Source organism: Vanessa atalanta, chromosome 29 (genome assembly GCF_905147765.1).
Source record: "Vanessa atalanta chromosome 29, ilVanAtal1.2, whole genome shotgun sequence".
NCBI lineage: Eukaryota > Metazoa > Arthropoda > Insecta > Lepidoptera > Nymphalidae > Vanessa > Vanessa atalanta.
This window is the reverse complement of record NC_061899.1, coordinates 148,838-169,284: the sequence shown is the minus strand read 5'-3', so window position 1 is coordinate 169,284 and position 20,447 is coordinate 148,838. Positions and strand designations below refer to the sequence as shown.

At 32.9% G+C, this 20,447-nt stretch overlaps 1 protein-coding gene across 1 annotated transcript in view; it reads right to left on the bottom strand.

The window, feature by feature from the left end:
• LOC125075072 (homeobox protein DBX1) overlaps positions 1-20,447 on the bottom strand; it is a 34,159-nt gene that overhangs the window by 3,688 nt on the left and 10,024 nt on the right. The window contains exons 3-5 of the mRNA XM_047686650.1: positions 12,000-12,119; positions 10,185-10,256; positions 9,036-9,181 (exon numbers count right to left, since the gene is read on the bottom strand). Coding sequence (XP_047542606.1) covers positions 9,036-9,181; positions 10,185-10,256; positions 12,000-12,119 — 338 coding nt within the window. The remainder of the gene's footprint in view (positions 1-9,035; positions 9,182-10,184; positions 10,257-11,999; positions 12,120-20,447) is intronic.

Sequence of the window (20,447 nt, the reverse complement as noted above, 5' to 3'; positions counted from 1 at the left end):
ACCTTTTCCGGCAAAATTTATAAAACTTTACCTTTAGCACACAAATTTAACCCCTCGAGGGATGAATTAAAAAAAACCTATGTCCTTCCTGGGAACTCAAACTCCACTCCAAGTTTCATCTAAATCAGTTAAGCGATTTAAGCGTGATGAGGTAACAGACAGTTACTTTCGCATTTATAATATATTAGTATAAGTATATATGTGAAAAGATGTAAATTATCGATATCGAATATTTAATAGCAGCACATCCCTTAAGAAGACAGGGGTGGATTCGACTAAGAATTAATTACTCTTTGGCATATTCACTTTTATTGCGAATTATACGGAATAAAGAGATAGGCGCGACTAACTAAGAGGGGAAGGGGGACGTCCGTTATAGTGTTGTGATTATGATTAATTAGCTTGGAAGCTGTTTCGTCATACTTATAAATATAGTAAGACATTTTATTCTAAAAATATTATTTGTTCGATAATTTAGTACAAAGTAACTACATGGTATCGAGTTGGTACTCGTTAATTTTTGAGTTTAATGTTATGGAAGTCTGTTTTTGACGGTTTTTCTCGATTATAGCTTATTGTTAATTAATTATGATAATGTTTATATACCAGATAGATTCATATCGAGTCTAAGCTATGTATTTGTTGCTTTTTAACAGCGAAAGAACTGCAACGAATTGATGAAATATCAAAATATGAATCAAGCTTGAACTCCAAGGAAGGTTATAAGGTTTATAGACTACTTTTTTACCCTAAAACGCGAGCGAAGGCGCCGGCGACAACTAGAGTATAAGCGATGCGATCGTAAAGGCTGTAGTCATTTTCTTATGCAATCAATTCGATTTAATTATCAGCTTCAATAGATCAGGTTTTTGTTATTTTTTTAACAATTCCAGAGTCCATTCCGTACGTAAATAGCATAGGGATCTATTTTGACTCGACGTTCGTCCAATGAATGATTTTCGGACGTTCGCGTTCCAAATTTGAAATATTCATATTTGGTATGAATATTCAAACGGCCCGCTGTTTACATTCACGGCGTTCCAATTTCGAAATATTTGCATTTATTTATTTTGAATCGGGAACTTTTTGTTGGCGCGGTTTTCGCGGTTTGATTGACACGACGCCATGTTTGTTTGTTTAATTTCGCGGTAATATTTTTTTCGAATGTATTTGCTTAGTCAAATTTTGTTTAATTTAAATAGTGTTTGTGAATATCTTTTTATAATAACCCTTTTACAGTTTGATCACAATGAGTGACATGATACTGTATGTTTATTTAATTTAAATATCGGATATTATTTGAGCGTCATTTTTTTTTTTTATTTCGCTATCAGGTGGCCCTGGGAATATATTTCTATATTATTATTATTCCAAACTAGAATTCAATTCAAACATATTTAAAAATAAGTTTAGATAAATAAAACAGACGGATAAAATAAGTAACGCTTAAATTCGTCATTACATCAAGCAGCCCCGAGCCACAGATAACCAATAAAGCTAGCACAGATTAAACCATTGTTTGGAACAATTAATTGGAACAAAGCATAGATTGAGTTGATAGGACTCTGAAACTAAAGATGGCGGTCGGTGGATTTGAGTTTGAAGTTAAAAATCTTTTATAATTTTTAATAGTGTCTATAGATAAAATATGATATTGAGTGATTTTAAATTGTTTATTTGTTTTTTTTTATTACCTACTTTGTTTTACACTTTTTTAATATTGATTAATCGGTAATAAGCGATTTAGTTACACAGCTGTTGCAATATTTAATTAATTATTATTAAATGTTTTAATTTTTAATAGCAGGCGTTGTGCAAGCTCCTCTTGATAGGTACCACTAACTCATCACATGTCAACTGACAAACGGAAATATTTGGTATTGTTGTGTTCCGGGTGGAAGGGTGAGCCAGTATAACGAAGAACATAACATCTTAGTTTCCAAGGTTGGTGACACATGTAAAGGATGGCTAATATTTCTTACAGTGCCATTGTCTACCGACGGTGGTGATCACTTACCAGTAGGTATTTGTCAGTCTAGTTTAAACATAAAAAATAATAATATATTTAATATACATCCTTCTTTAAAAACCTAATCTTAATTAATCGTGCGACATGAAACTTGACTTATTTATAAAAAAAAGTCAATTTGAGAATGATATAAAAATTTAAATATCGAACGTAATAAATATAAAGCTGCTTCCACACCCGCGGAGCGTGTCCGCAATCTTGGCGCGCTGCTTGCGTTTGACATTAAATAATTGTTGGGCGCCGACGGGGATGGTTGCGGTAAGCTTCTATTAGACACGGCTGTTTATTTTCTTTTAAGAATTGTTTTATAGCATGGTTTTATTGTTATATTATTTAAAAATTAGATACTTACTGAATACACGTTAACCGTAATTTAAAATAATGTTTTTAAAAATATGTCTGACATTTTTTTGTATTTAATTCGGTTGAGATCCTGCTTGCTTGCTTATAAATTGCTAAGTTCTTATTACAAATTAAAAAGAAACAGATTTATTTTTTCGCTTCAAATCAAAACGATGCTCACCATTCGACAAAAAAAAAACAGTTTATTATTAGTACCGCTCTATCTCATTGCTAAGTCTATAGTTTGGGGAGGAAGTTGGAATTTATTTAATGACGCCGTCCTGAGGGGTTGAGCCGGATTGTGATGGGCGCAGAGATTTTTTTTATATATTTTTATCGCGAATTAGGAACCTTTGTGTAATCTTTGATGGTAATATCTGAGATGATATTGTTTTTTAAAACGCGCCTTTATTTATTAGACATCTTAGAAAATATTCTTTTATATACTTATAAATGTTTTTACTCATTTAGTACTTTTTGAGTAACTAATGGAAACGTCTTTTATCGTAGGTATAGATTTTTATAAATGAATTTTATGCATTTGTTTATTTGAGATAGGAACACGTACAGTACACATATTGAACTTATAAATTACAACATCCGTCTGATACAAGTACCGATTACAGATGCTCAACACAAATTCGTCAAATTAAAAAAAAACACTTGTCAATTTGGCGAATGTATTTGGTTATAGGACATTATAAGTTATTACGTTTGTGTAAAGATCATTTTTGTATAAGAAATAGATAGATGGATGAGTGCCGCTTCAAGCACTTAATTCGAATGTGTTCCGTTTTACGAATTTTGTCGATGCTACTGTGTTATACTATAACTTACTATTCTAGCTGTTTGACTAAGTTATTGCAATATCAATTAAATCCATTTTTTTATATATATAAGACACAATTTGAGTGACATTTAACCAAAAAAATATATAACTTAACGAATAAATATATCTAAAAAATAATAATAATAGCGAGTAGATTCTGTAAATATTTTTGTTTGCTTAAATCTAAATTTCCACCATCACAATTAAAAATAACGTAATGAAAATGGATTAATTAATTGAAAATAATACCTACTAGATTGGTGGAAACTGGGTTTGTAGATAATTAGCTTATAAATATATAAATGAGAACTATAAAATGTTATTTACAATCCGACTTTAATTCGTATTCAAAAGCCCGTACTGTGGAACAGCAGTGGCGTAGCTAGGTGGGTAAGGGCCCCGGTGCATAGAAAAAGAATCGGGCTCTCGCCCCCTCTTTAACGTATATTGGCATTCAAAATTATAGATAGTAATGAGAATGGGATACAGGATACAGTGAGTTGAACATATAGTAAGTTAAATCCATACTTCATCTCTATTCAAAGCGCTTTTCATAGCATAGCTTTCATAGCTTAGGCCCCCAGAGCTCAGGGGCCCTGGTGCACTGCACCACCTGGCCCTACGGTAGCTACGCCACTTATTTAGTGTTCAAAACCAGTGGCTAGTTGAGGCATATATTAAAAAAAACTATGTAGATATATACTTTCATCGTAAGTGACTTTACATTTTGATACGTAATTTCTAAATTTCAAGCTTCCGTCGTGCAAATATGAACTTAGTTATATATGTGTGATATCAAAATTCATTTTAATAACACTCTTTCGAGTTGATATTATAAATCAAAATGGGAGTTTGTTAATCCTTTACGTCTTAACTTAATCGATCGTCATAAATATTTTATACTTACGTTATCAGGAGTCCAGAAAGACATACATACATTACCTAATAGCTGTGCGTCATATGCGGGTAATGCCGCGGGCGACGACTAGTAGTATACGAAAGACCATAATAAATTATATTTAAACACTATAGATATATGTTTCATGAGATGTATAAGAGGGTAAGTTATGGTCCGGGTGCTTTTGTGGCGACCAGTGGCTAAACTATATCGGATATCCCAAAACTTCGTGTAGGGGATTTGGAATTTAAGTACACGTGGAACGATGGGCGTTATTTCACAATTCTATGTGATAATACATATTGTTTAATAATAGATTATATACTAATATTCCGCAGAATAATTTAGAAATGCATGACGTAGCTAAATTTGAAACTTATGTTAAGTTTTTGTTTTATGGTTTAGTTAGGGGGACAAATAGGCCACCTGATGGTAAGTGATCACCACTGTCCGTAGACCATGGTGCTGTAGGAAATATTAAACGTTCCTAACATCGCCAATGCGTCACAAGCCTTGGGAACTGAGATATTATGTCCCTTGTGCCTGTTACACTGGTCCACTCACCCTTCAAACCGGAACACAAGAATACTGGGAACTGCTGTTTGGCAGTATGATGAGTGTGTGTTACATACCCAGACGGACTAGCACAAAGCCCTACCACCAAATAAATGTATGCTCTAGTATATTTCTTCTCAAGGAAAGGATGCTTGAGCTTAATAATGGAAACAGGCTGTTCCGATGTCTATTCCAATCAAAAGAGGAGGAATATATCGGAGGAAATAGAGAATGAGTTGTTTATTGAATGAATGATACGGTAACGAATGATATATTTCGTTATTTAGTGCATTTCTGTTATACTTTGATGGGTAGACAAGAAAGCTGACACGATGATAATTCGCTGGCAAGAAAAAACAAGCGACAAATATCTTAGGTCATAATTTTTTAAATTATTCAATGATTTAATTTATAGCAACACTAAATAAAGAACTCTTAACTCTGCAGTTCATTATTTAGTGTATTTAAACAATAAGGAACAGATATTAAAAATATGTGAATCGATTAAAGTTAATTAGTTTATCACTGATTCCAACTACCTTGGTTAAGGGTGTGCTATCCATTGACAGTTCAATAAAAATGATGACTTAGATAAAAGCGAATTTGTTATCAGAAGCTTGGAAGTGAAATTAAATTGGATTTACGACGTTCTGTGAAATTGTGTCTTGTTAAACATAAAGATATGTTACCTAAGAATTGTTTATGTAACATAATATTATAGTAGAGCTATTTACCAATCTCATGGAAAATGTATAACAAAGATTTGTTTTAATTTTATACTACATATACCATTGAAATGGACTTTCATAGATGAACACATATATTTCCAGAAAAAAATACATGTGTATATTAAAATCAGTACATATTTATTTAAATTAATTAATAAACCCAACAGATTTTTACGTGTTGTTTTTACATGTAAGCCCAATTATGAAATTATTAAAAAAGTACGAAATTTAATCGACGAGTGAAATCGTATATCTAAACCCACCTTTATATCAAACAAATGTACAAAAACAGTAGACCATAAACCACATTCGAACTGCCTAATCCGAAAACATTCAATAAACAGTAAAACCTGCTTGGAAGTATCCTATAAAAATCAGATATCATAAAAAGGCCGGTACGAGAAACCAAACGCAAAAAAAGTTAAGCGCTCAACGACCAATACGACGCGCGGATACACTTTTATACGATACAAATCGTCCAATAGAATCGCGTTTTAAGACGTAACACGGAGTATACGACCGTCTCTTTCTAACTTATACGTTAAATATACTCCCATTTCGCTTAGATCGCCCTGTCTTGAGCAGTTTAGAGGTTATTTTGTAAATTTATAGGTGTCATAGAAATGAACTTTTTGTTTAGTGCGCAATTTCTTTTTCATTTGTGTTTTTATTGGGTTGGAATGATCGTCTCAATGGTTTAGCGGGTTATTTAGATCAGCGTGGGGTTGAATGGGCATTATTAAATCAGAAATTGTATTTTATAACAAAACAATATCATAAGCGTTTGTTCGTTTTTTTTTTCGTTAAAATTTTAATTTTTAATCTGTGAAAATTTTATTTAAAAGATGATGTGGTAATATTGAACATATTATATGGTATTGATCATCGTTCTGAAATATATATATCGTGACTGATAATATATTTGGTTTCATGTACGTCCATCTATTCCAACCATAACAGGGAAAAAGCCAAATAAACAACATTTGACAGCAAATTGACGCGATATCATTGGTCGAGAGCTTGATTAATCTATGATATTCACTATGGATTTGCGAAATGATTTGAACGTCGACGAAACTCTTATCGGAATTTTGGAAGTAAAAATAAGTGGTTAAGTGTTGTATTACAAATAAAGATACAATAGTAGTGTATATGTGAGTTATTAGTAAATCGCATGAAATACGTGATTCTAAGGTTTGTTTATCTTTTTTCCTACTTCCATTGGAATAGGCTATAGAGCATTTCGAGCAATCTGATTATCTATGTATATAAGTGATTTGACAAGTTGTTAATCTTACAGTAACTGTTACAGTATCGGGGAAGTAATTACGACGAGCCAATGATGATATCAGTGAGATATACAGTGAATATAGAAATCGGATACTCTTTTTATTGCACACTTCCTTGCTAGCGTATTTAATAAAGCAAAAAAATCGGTGTTAAAAATCTATGATATCAAAATTCTTTTATTTCGAAATCTATAAATGAAACAAAATGAGACGGTCAAATAGACACATACGAGTTACTTAACACGTTAAACCCAAGTGATTGCATGAAGTTTTAACTTGTTCAGAAGGAGGCCCGACTTAACTTTAAAATTTGGCTTAGGTACCTAATCCTTTCACAGTGTTCCTCTACATTAATATCTGTTTAAAATTAAATGCAACAATGGAACGTTTACAAAAATAGGTTATTTAAATGGCAAGATAACGTTTAAAAAAAAACTTCCAATCATTCAAGATCATAAGACATTGTTGCCATAACTAAACATATATAAACTACTTCTGAAGCATCTAAACCTCTGCAACAAACAAATAATCGTCGAAGCGGTTGACGTGGTAAGGAATTATTTGCCAACATGTCGTGCAGATATGTATGTCTTAGCTAATTTCTCCTGGATCCCATTGGCAAATCTTGGTAAAATTTAGATAGTAACATCCCTAAGGTATCTTCTTTTTAAAAAAAACAAGAATTGTTGAAATCCGACAACCCTGTAAAAATATATCGCAGATTAAAAAAGATACAACATCGTTACATTCTTGTTATTTAGTTATAACGTCACAACGTTATTTCGTTACGTTCGTTATGCTACTTAATAAAAGTTATTTTGCAAAAGTAAGTAAAAATGTCGACGCATTGGATATGTTCGTGTAAATACCCCCATATCGAAATAACGGATCAATTGTCGTATTATCTTAAGCCTACAAATGCTTTGTACACAAAATCTCAAAATGCAAATAATATGTAATCGTTGGAGCTTGCAGGCGCGGCTGTTTTTGACGCACCCCTTGTTGGGGGATGAAGAATTTTTTTGTAACGCGCTCCCCCAGAACATGGAAGTAATATTTGATATATCATATTCGTTTGCTTTCATCATTTACTTTATGATTTTAAGTTTCGGAATTTGTAACATGAGAATTGTTTTAATAAAATATAATTAAAATTAAATCATGTCATGATTTAAGTTATTAATTTTATGTGATCTGACTCAACTTTTATTTTTCTATATTTGTAACTCAAAATAGTTACATCATTTAATGTTTAGCTATGGCTTGTGGACTTAGTACCTTTGTTTTAAAATGCGAGTTAAATATTTAAAAAGTATTTGCGATTAAAATATATAGGTAGACATAACAAAATAAAGCTGTCGAAATATATACTTAGTTTCTTTATAAAAAACCGATCGCATTTCAAATTATAGAAACCAAAATTAATTGGTTAATTACAAATAGTATTTCATCTGTTAACGTTGCCAGTACTGAACTAATTTTTAAATTTACATTAGTAGGTAGGTATCTGTAAATTTCCCACTGCTGGACAAAGCCCTCCTCTCCCTTTGAGGAGAAGGTTTGGAGCATATTCCACCACGCTCCAATGCAGGTTGGTGGAATACACATGTGGCAGAATTTCGTTGAAATTAGACACATGCAGGTTTCCTCACGATGTTTTCCTTCACCCGCCGAGCACGAGATGAATTATAAACACAAATTAAGCACATGAAATCCAGTTTTACACAATCTTGTTACTCCTGTTACTCGACTGCATAGAGTCAGTAACTCTTTTGTGGGGCAATGTATACGCTTCTACAACAGGATCCCAGAAAGCGTTCAAAATGCTTCTGTTGCGAAATTTAAAAAAATTGTTAAGGAACGCTTGTGTGCGAAAGGTTACTATACAATTAGTGAGTTTATGTTTGATAGCACACCTTGGGAATGAAACGATCGCATCCTGGCTGTTTCTACTCATATACAATTATGTATATAATTAATTTGACGTAAAAAAAAAAAAGTCCCGCTGAGTTTCTTTCGCCGGTTCTTCTCAGGTCAGGGTGTTTTCTTTTTCCGAAACGGTGGTAGTGTTTAACTTGACAATCAATAAGAAAGTGTAATACTTCTATATTGAATAAAGGAATTTGAGTTTGAGTTGAGTTTGAGTGGTGTTTGCCTGTTTTTGAACCCGAAATCATCGGTTAAGATGCAAGCGTTCTAACCACTGGGCCATTTTTAATTACATCTAGATTATTTACAGATAATACCTCCACCAATATAATTATAGAATAATTTATCCCGTTATATAGGGGTTTTATAGGAGCAGTTAAAACACAACATACAACCTTAGTACCTACTTATTTTAAAGATTCGAAGGTCACAGTACCTGACTATCTTTAAGTCCTAGTTTCTCAGCCAGCTTCTTCCTATCCGGCTTCGAGATGTACTTCTGCACCTGGAACCGTTTCTCCAGACCTTTTCTTTGCAGGTCCGAGAACACCGCTCTTCGCATCATTCCACGTCTTGGTTTACCTTCATAACAGATTAAAAATAATATTTAACGAATATAACGTTATTTTTTTATTAAATACTTTAATAAAATGTAATCGTACGAGTTTTGTGGTCTTAGTAGAATCAAGAATGTCCCTCGGGGTCCACTTATGATAAGTGTATCCAAGGTACACTTATCATAAGTGTACCTTGGATAAATACTTTATAGGATCCTATTTATTAACGTATACGTAGTTTTACGTTATACGCATCTCATTATTCCGACCACAAGAGGACAAAAGCCAAATAAACAACATTTAATATCAATATGACGCGATATCGTTGTTCGAGAGCTTGCATAGTCTATGATATTCATAACGGATTTATAACATAAAAATAACGTTTTGAACGTCAACGAAACTGTTATCGGAACTTTAAATTAAAGTAGGTATAAGTATTTAAGTAGAATAGAAGTGTTATTTTAAAAAAGGGTTTGTTTACCTTTATTCCTTCTCTGATTGGAATAATAATACATATAAATATTGTTTATGGGATGTTCAGTAAGTTAAGTTTTTAAGGACTTCTTTTCCATGAGAAATTAAATGCTTAACTATAAATGCCGATACTTATGTAAGAGTTTCTCTAGGTATAAGTGTGGCGTTAGTGTCTGGCCGTTAACGGCCGATCGTTGAGCGAACGCGTTTCGGACAGAAGCGTGATCGAGACGAGGTAGCTTTGAATTAGGGAATCATTTATTATAAGACTTTAATATCGTTTATTTAAAAATAGTAAATTAAAGTGGGTGTTTGGTGAACAGTGATATCTCTCTTTCTCGCAATTTATTTGACTTAAGAAGGAAAAAGACGGCATCATTAAACTCAACACACGCTGAATATTTAAACAGTCAAGCACTATGTCAACTACAATGAATGTTGTAATTAACTATTATGACAAGAAAACAATGTTTTTATAAAGTTCGTCGACTGTTTATTGTTGAATTGTCTTAGCGACTGGATTTTAAGTCATAGAAATGTATATATCTTACCTCTAGAACTATGCGCCCAGGGAAAGCCACCGGGCAATGGGAACACTTGAGTATGTGCCTGCGCAGGCCTCACTGTCAAATACAAAATTAAAATTAAAAAAAATGTCACTATAAGTAAAACAAAATTCATAAAAACATATGCCAGCAGCAACCCCAGGTTTATGTCAAAAATACGTAACCAATTTAAAAGTCCTGTAAGAGTTGATTCTTTAATAAGACATGTGTACCTATTTCATTTAACACAGTTTGAGATGTACTTGGATTAAGTTTACGAATACGAATTACTTCTGTTACTAAGTCTAGCCGGGAAGGAGATGAATTATATGTTAGATACGACTAGAGAAGATGATTATATTTATTTAAGAGGTACAAATATAGTTCCTATCTTAATTTTTAATTCCTTACTTATATTATAAAGGCGAAAGTTTGTATGTATGGATATTTGTGGGTGGCTGACTACCAAACCCTAAAACGCAAACAAAGCTGCGGGCGAAAACTAGTGTTATACAGATGTATTCACTCACAAAACGCGTTCTAACCACTGGGCCATCTCGGCTCGGCATCAAAAGGCATAAGGGACATCATATCTAGTTAGAGACGCATTGGAGATGTAAGGATTGGTTAATATTTGCTTCTTTTTTAACAGAACTTAATTCTTATTACCTTCTCTAAAGGCCTAGCCCAGCCGCGGGATCTCAGACAACTAAAAAACATACATAGTTAATCATGCCCTTATAAACAGTGTTTTCATTGTAACGCCCTATTACACCGACGTAATCTCTCCGTATTGTTGCGGATTTTTAATGTTGATCGAAGAATTTAGGGTCGAGAACACAACAATGAGAGGAGAGAACTATTTGTAAACCAAACGGTCTATTGTTTGCAATGAAAACAGATCTTGAAATCGGTTTTTTGACTGCTTACAATAAAATACACGTGTTGCTAATTAGAATTTTATTGCTTTGACGCATTTTTGATATATGACGTTTATTTTGACTAGTTGTGCCCGCGACTTCGTTCGCGTTGTTTGAATTTAAGTTATTTGGATATTGTAGCGTGATTTTATTTTTATTATATAGATAATTCTAAAATATAAGTAGCCTTAGTTACTCCTTATTACATGCGCTATCTGCCAGTGAAAGTCCCGTCGAAATCGGTTCAGCCGTTACAGAGATTAGCCGGAACAAACAGACAGACAAAAATTGTAAAAAATGTTATTTTGGTATATGTACCGTGTATACATACATATGCAATTAGTAAAAATGGGTTATTTTAATATTACAAACAGACACTCAAATTTTATTATATGTATAGATGATATTAATAAACTTCGCCACCGTTTGACAGAGACAGAGCACCTGATGTAGATTGCAGTATGATTGCATTTTTTTTGGCAGTTGGGAGGCTAGTGTTTGGAGTGGAGCGACTACTACCATCAGGCATTTGGGAGCTAGGAATAACAATAACTCTCAAAATGTCCTTTTTTCCAATATTTACCATTACCTTTTACTGACCTCTGAGACACAGGCATTCTTAGTTTAGGAATCAGGATTTTAATGAATATTGTAATACTGAGTTTCACGAATGAATATTACTCATTTCAATCTCAATCGACAATCGACAGGTTTACAATTTCCATCACTTTCTGGGTGATTATTCATTTAGTTTACGATTATTTAACCTATATGAATACGATTTAGTTTTCTTTGTTACTTAATGAGTACTGTGGTACCAAGAACATCAATAACTTTAATATTTTATACAGATGTATAAATTGCTTTGCATTAAACTGAACACAGATTTGGTGTTCCTTACCTAAATAGGGGTGATGACAATGGGCCAGCAGGTGCTGCAGATGATGCTGGACAGGTATAGGCCGACTGGCGATGGGCTTCGCGATGGGCCAAGGATTCCCAAGGACCGGTTGGCGGTATTCTGTTAACAAAAATATTAATTTGTATTCCATTAATAGAAATATAATATCATATATACATATATATACACTTTAAAATATATAATAATTGATTCCAAAAAGACTAAGAATATCAAAAACCAAATAATAGAAAAACTACACAAAATGATGACAGCCCATCCATGTTTCTCTGTCCGTGGAGACTATTACTTGAGAAAAATAAATTAAATGATTGCAAGCGCCGTTTCAACTTAACAAGTGACTGATTACCGACAGTTCCCTTGATAAGCAATCGCTCCTTAAGGGTGTCTTAACTGTATATATATAAAATAACAACCCCGATGATCTACAATAAAAAAAAAAAAATCAACATCAGTCTAAAATTAGCAGTGCGATTCTGTAATAATTCACTCGTGACTAACAACTAGGCCATTTAGATAGGAGTGTCCTATAAATTGTATAATTACCAGTCACTGTCGTATCACACATTCTGACATTTAACACTCGTGTTCTGCAGTGAGATTCGAGTTTCTTGTTACAGAATAGCCCTACAGTAAAGACACTTCTAATAGTATTTGTCCGATCGAATAATTAACGAACATTTTAGTTATATACTCTAACAAGAGCTCGGTCGTGAAATGTAAGAAAGTGTTACATAAGCTGGTGACGGGAACCTCGCTCATTTGCAGTCCAGGGATCAAGGAAATCCATCCATTACTCGATCACTGTTTGCACACATTTTCAAACAATACACTTTTATTTTTCTATATTTGTAACTTAAAATAGATACTTAATTTAACATACAGCTCTATGGCTTTATAATGTAACTTAAACATTAAAAAGTATATTATATTATTATCTATATAGGTATTTTAATCGTAGATACACGTAACATAATGATGACATAACAAAATAAAGCTGTATAAATAGTTCCTTTTTTAAAAAACGATCGCAGTTCAAATGTAGAGCCCAATATATTTGGTTCATTCCAAAAAATGTTTTATATGATAACGGTACCAGTACTGAACTAATTCTTAATGATGAATCCTTTTTTGCACATTAGCTATGTTCGTTATACTAATATACTTTATCTTAATGTAAAAAATATACATATAATTATATAATAAATATAGCATTTAAGTATAGACGCATTAAAACAGTGTATTACAGTATGTTTACTTGGTACAGGGCTTTGTGCAAGCTCGTTTGGGTAGGTAAAAAAATCAGATATACCGCAAAACAGCTATACTAAGTAATGCTGTGTTGGGTGAGTCAGTTTAACTACACGCACAACGGACATAACATCTTAACTTCCAACGTTAGAGTCGCTTGGTGCTGTAGGCTATTGTAATATTTTTCACAGCACCGATGTCTATGGGCCGTGGTGACCATTTACTATTAGTTATCTCTACTACCAGTAACTATATAAACTTCCAAGGTGAGTGTCGCTTTGGCGAAGGTCTCGAGAGAAATACCAAATAATTTTTAAATGACCCCTACCTCATGATGAGCCAGTAGTTCAGGATCTGCGGCCTTAAAAACCAGAATCTACATCAACGAGGCAGTGAATCAATCATCGAATTAAAAAATAAAATATCCATAAATTGAATCCGATCTTAAAGCAAAGTGGTATAAGTAAAAAATTAAACTTTGTCAATTATTCCATTAAGTAAAGACGCCTCTCAAACGAGCATAAAACGATCGACTAATCGCTGAACACCCTAATCGTATAACGCTATTATAAACAGAAAGCGTATCCTACGTTTTCCGGCGCAACTCACGAGCTGCGAGCGGTTAGAGCGGATTCAAACAAGGCTGGATTCCGCGTGTTCATTAATTTTATATCTACGATGACGTCACCCCGGCCATACTTGAAACTTATACTAAATACTTTATTATTAGTGGAGCTATTTGAGCAACAAAATTACTTATTAAGTAGGCAGGTAGGTATATAACTATACACAGCTATCACAGAAAATATTTTTAGTTTGGTGTGGAGTAAATTATTTAATTTACAGTATTTTTTTTGGATTGGAATCTTTGCGTTGAAGTTGCTTTTGAAAATGCTTGTATTTATTTATTAGATCTTTATTTAGAAATCTAAATGCATATATTTTTGTTTCTTTCTTCAATGTCATGATAAAAACTCTGCCGTTTAGTAGAATTTAAGCGTCTATACTACTTTATAACAAATCGTATTAATAGATACGCGTCACAATTAAAAGTATTGATAACGATTGTGTTGTCAACACGCGATGTTACCGAACCTTTCCGTAATTTTATGAAATTGACAACAAAACTATAAACAGGTGCAAACATTTTGCCGATTTTTTTTATAAAATTACATTTTTATCAAAATAAAGTAATCAGAACAATGTATACATAATTTAAAACTTATGGTTTTTGAATTTATAAAGTACTTTTCAGTAGTAGTGGCCAACCTAGATATGTTTAAGAATTTTTTATATATTTTTTCAATTTTATTGATAACAGTAATGGTCGTGAATACACTCATAAACAATAAAGGTTTTCTCTTTGTTTGTCTAAATATAGATTACAATAGATGGTCGATTAAACCCGTTCAAATATAAAAAGAAAAACAATTCTCGTTTCTCACGGCTTCGCTCAAGGTATTGTTCGTTAGGTTAGATTAGGCTTAAAAGTAGTTCATCCTCCCTTAAATTTTATCAAATTTGGGTCAGTGTTTTGGACATGGGCAACAAGCGCACAGACAAAATCAAAATATATTTTATGTATGCTTTTACAAGCACTTTTGAATCGCCATTTCACAAAACTATATCAACTGCAGCTACCACCGGTTCGGAATTTAGATTCTACCGAGAAGAAACGACAAGAAACTCAGTAGTTAATATTTTTCAACATTTAAAGACAGACAGGGTTACTTCCCTATTTATAATATTATTATATAGAGTAAAGACAATAGTGAAAACCCTTTGGAATTGTTATTCACGCGATCAAATAAGAAATAAAAATGATCATCTCGATACAACTTTTAGTTTTCGAGAAATTCTTGGAAAAACATACAAACATAAACTTACGAAATTGGAAGCCTAAATGGATCACCACACGCGAATATAATTGAATTCTAACAATGTAACATAAGTACATACATGTCGAATTGATAACCTCTTTTTTCCAGTCGGTTAAAAATATATGAATCAATTTTCGTTTCCCTCAGCTCGCGTCTTAGACCACACCCCGACACCCTGTTTCTTACCACCCCGTCTGTCAAAGGCACGCCGGGCGTTATATATTGTATGGCCTTTGTAATACCATTAATCATGTTCAAAGTGTTTTGTTTTTGACTCCGTGTATTAATTTAAACCTATATTATGTGAACTGTATTGAGAGATCTTTGCTTGCGATCCGGCGGCTCTCTGCGTTTATGTACGTAGCGTGTGGCGGCTAAGCACTGCGGTGTGTATCGTCTGATATATATAATGATATTTAGTAACAGCCTGTCTCTATCCCACAGCTGGGCTAAGGCTTGTGGTATAATTTTCATTGAAATAAATCATGTGCAATCCTCACGAATTAAGACATGGATTTGAAACACAAATTAAGCACATGTAAAATCAGTCGTGCTTACCTGGGCTTGAACCCGCATCCCGCTTGTAACGCTTTGTAACCACTCGGCCATGCAATTATATTTACAATAATAAAATAATGAGTTCACGTTTGTTACAACTGCAAAGCACAGTGGGGAAACTGTAAAGCGCTGCTTAATATAATATACTTAAACCTTCTCCAATCCTCGCTGCATGTTTGTGTATATGTTTTTATACATTGGTTTATTACTTTTTTCAATTAGGCATTCACGAGACGAGATGCGGTTTCGTTGTATCGACACTCAAGTCCGTGCGGAAGACGCCCATCGCAACGGTTGCGTAAGAATCCAACATAACCCGGTTTCAGATAATATTAATAAGTCTACTACCTACTCTTGATATTTTACAGTTCTCAACACAGTCATCACTTAGGTACTCCGAACGGCAATCTTCCTCAACACTTGCCCCCTCGGAAGTTCCTGATGACTTCTTCCATCTCATCTAAGAAGTTATGTCCCTGGAGCCCGAACACAATACTAAGTATTGTCGGTGGAAAATCTGATGAGAGAATACCTCGAGACGGGCTTGCATATTCCAGAAATACCTTTAAGGACGATAGTAGACATAAATTTACAAACAAAAAATATACCCAACGAAAATAGATAAAAATATTAAAATTGTAATGATATTTCGTAACTGTGACGCTGTGTGATAACAAAAACGTTCAGACACATAAAACTACTAAACTCAATTAAAACAACAGACAGACACACCAGAGGATATATACATATAAAGATATATATGATACGTCTGTGGAACCTTGTTAATTTGGAAAAAGTTGTCAAAGATTAATCTTTCCATAAAACAGCGATTTAAATGAATTTAATTGGAAGTTAAATATACGAATCAATTATTAAATAAACCTATTAATTTTATAATCGAAGCCCTCAGGGTGCATTAAGGGCTGTGGAGGCGTTGTCGCGGAAAACTTCGCCCTCAAGCATCCCTTCCCGGTGTGATTTTAATTATTTTCACGTATTAATTTCTTAAGGGATGGGGTGTGCTGTGAAATTGAGACATCTTTTGCTTTATTGTTAGCTCTTGCTCGTGTTTAAATAGTATTATTCTTAATATAACTTTTTTTTTAGATTACTAGAAAAATATAAAAAAAAAAACATTTTTTACTTCTATTTTAACAAATAAAACTTTGTCTCGTAATGATTTTTGTTTTCTTTCCGATAAAATTAACGGAAAATTTAATACACCTGTAGTTATTTTTGTTAAAATTAAAATCTTTTTTTTTTTAATTGCGTACATTAAATGATTGATATTTAATTTAAAACATGAACTATTACTGAGTCGAGATAAGTGATAAAATTATTTGATTTGATATAGCGGCTATGAAAATGGTCTTTATTAAGCAAGACTTAATATTCGACTAATTAATAAAATAATTGTTTTTTTTTTTTAACTTACAAATGTATAATGGCCAAGGTTACCTGTAGGTTAGAACCGTTTTCAATTTATTAAGTGGCGAGCTAAGTATTTGAGGTACTAAGGAAGAAAACATCATGCCCAAGGAACAATGTCCAATATAATAGATCCAATATACAATATTTTAACAGTCAATTGAACAAACGATAGCAATACAAAGAAATATTAATATATTTTATCATAAATCGCGACCATAATCCGCAACTCGCCAACAAAGAACATTAAAAGACGTGCCTTAATACGTACACTTGAGAAAATATTAAATACGAATAAAATATTGCAATAAAACATGCTTCTAACAAAACGGTAATCCTAAAAAAAATATGACGTAAAAAACAACATGGCGGGCGCGCCATTTCAACAATAGATGAATTATCTTTTACGATTCGACTTTGTATGGGATTAAAATAATATTTATATTGTTTGCCCATTTTATTAGCTGTTTTGTTAGCTGTGTGGTATTAGTAATTGTTAATTTTGTATTCTTTCATTGTTATCGAATGTTTAATGTGGTTCGAATGTGGTGACATTTTGTTTTTTTTTTTTACTTTAGATGTCAATGAAAAATTTTTTCAGATCGTTAAAAATTGTGTGAAATGTGTTTGTTTTGACACTTGACATATTTTTAGAGATATAGCGGCCGATATTATTTCCGCTACTGGTGGACTATTAGTAAATAAATATAATATAATAGGTATATGACATACCTAGACAAAAAGATTAAGGTTAAGATTAATAATAATTCTTTTGTATTCAATTAACATACGAATCTTATTTAATTGTTGGAAAATATATGTTCGTATAGAACGCGGTTTATTTATATCTAATTTTAATTAATGTATACAAACTCCTTTTGATGCTAAATAACAAAAAAAGTACTGGACCGTTTGTGTGTGAAAGATACAATACAATTAGTGGATAGGTAGGTGGTCTTGAGGGCTAAAATAAAAAATAATGTATTTATATCGCATCTGGGGAATAATTTCTATACCTTATTCATATTTATAATTTGAGTCAATTACCTATAGTATGAGCCAGAAAAACACTTTGGATTTTTCTCAGTGATAGTTTTTACGTTGAAAATCAATAAGTAGGTGTAATGTTTTATATATTAAATAAAGTATTTAATTCTTGGTATCTTAAATAATTTCGGAGTTTCTTACAGGAACTTCTTGGAAGAATCTACATTAAAAACCGGTAGTAGACAGCTACTACATATTTTAGTAAAATACTACATCATGACATATCAAATTTGATTCTAATACCGTACTCAAATAAAAAATGTTTTGTTTTTTTTTTTTAATTACTCTTAAAATTGACAGTAGCATTTTTACAACACGCCTAAAACTTTTTCGCTTTAAACTTAAATATTTACTTCAAATAACAGAAATAAATTTATATGTTATTTTAAATACAATTCTCAATCATGAAAAGGGACCAGCTAAAATGTAACCTCAAAACAAAACGGCGAGTCACACTCAATACGCCAGAGTCCAGCGTCCCCTCGGAATCAATTATTTTCACACTCCGCGCGAAAAATTGGCGCCGAAACGTTACGGGGAGTCGCTTAACGAATAACAGTTAATTAAATAACGTTATACGTGTATCGGTATTGTTATACGATTTTTAAGTGATTTGTAATGACTCGTTATTTTAAAAATGTAAATAAATTTTGTTTTGTATTTTAAATCCTCTTCGTGCTTTAATAACGACCATTACTGAACGTGTCGGTGACCAAGGGACGTTGAGTGTATGACCAATACGGGCGGGTAAAAGCTAGGCTAAGGCTGATGTAATTATAATTTTTATTATACATAGTGTATACTTATAATGATTTCGGCTTACATGGTCTTTATTGCCCAAGGATTAGAAATCAGTTTTTCCGCTAGGGTTCTTTCAATCATACCATAAAAATGATCTTGCGACCTTCAACGTTCTTGCTCTTATTGGAATTCATCGCGATGATGGCCAGAGGCCTGATGGACTGATTCTAGTTCCCTGGGAACGAAGTCGGGATGTAGTGTGGGACGCAACCTGCGTGGGCACGCCGGTTGCGTCTTATATCAGGTAAACAGTGTTAAGAGTCGGAGCGGCCGCGGAAAAAGCTGGAGCTAACAAATGCTTATATAAGTCTCTTATTCCAAATTATGTCTTTGTCCCATTAGCAGTTAAAATACACACCTTGGAGTAATAATGCATAAAACTTTACTAAAACTAAAACACCTCGTTTGTCTACACTGATAACAGCTCTCCTGTTTCATTTTATGCCCAGAGTTTCGGAATTCCGATTCAGGGAAATTCTACTGGCATTCTTACTATTTGTTCTTATTTCCATAATATGCCTTGTCTATTGGTTTTTAGTGATCGGCCAACTCAAACTGATATTTTGGTTATTGAACTAGCTAATTTAGACCACATTATTTATTTCCAAGAACATGAAATTCACGCATGTCATGTCAATAAACGGATGTTATATAAATCAGCTCCATCCTGCTGCGAAGCATCTTCTGTTATAAGTTTTATGTATATTGGTTTAGTAGTTTCTTCAGTTAGGAATTCCAAAAAAGTCCTTATATATTTGAATGGATTAAACTTATATATAGTGTATATATAGTGATTTTATATTTCAATATTATTCCAGGGTATAGATTATGTGTCAGCAAAATCTAATAATAGGCTCTACCGCTATTGATTCACTTGAGGTTTCGGGATGTCACGCATGGATATGTCGGACGATTACTTGACAGAAAATCACAGATTTGTTTGAAAGATTGACAAATAAAAATGGCGAAATATAATATAATACATTTTTAAAGATATTATTACATTTCTACATATCTATAATAACTAAGAAGATGTATTTTTTTGTAATGCCTTACTGGAAAAAACGACTAAACGATAAATAAAAACCATAAAATGCAGATTTAGTTCGAAATTATATATAAGGTGTGGACTGTGTGGTGGCGAATAGCCTTTGAGTTGCCTATCTAGGCGTTTATCATAGTTTCACCAGTGGTAAAGTGTGCGAGAACCAAGGCGATCATTCGCCAATTTGGCACTGAGTACTTGATGAATGAGAATAGTATCATATTATAAGGATAGTGGTTAATGAATTATCACATTTCAGTACCTACACTGGTTCTAAACCAGTGTAGTAACTATTTACAATATTGAGACATCGGGGAAGGCCAAAAGGAGACAGATGGACTGTTTGAGGGACAATAAAACAGCCAAACACGGCGCCATGTCCAAGAGATAATTAAGTGGTTAATCTCGAGGACTAACCTC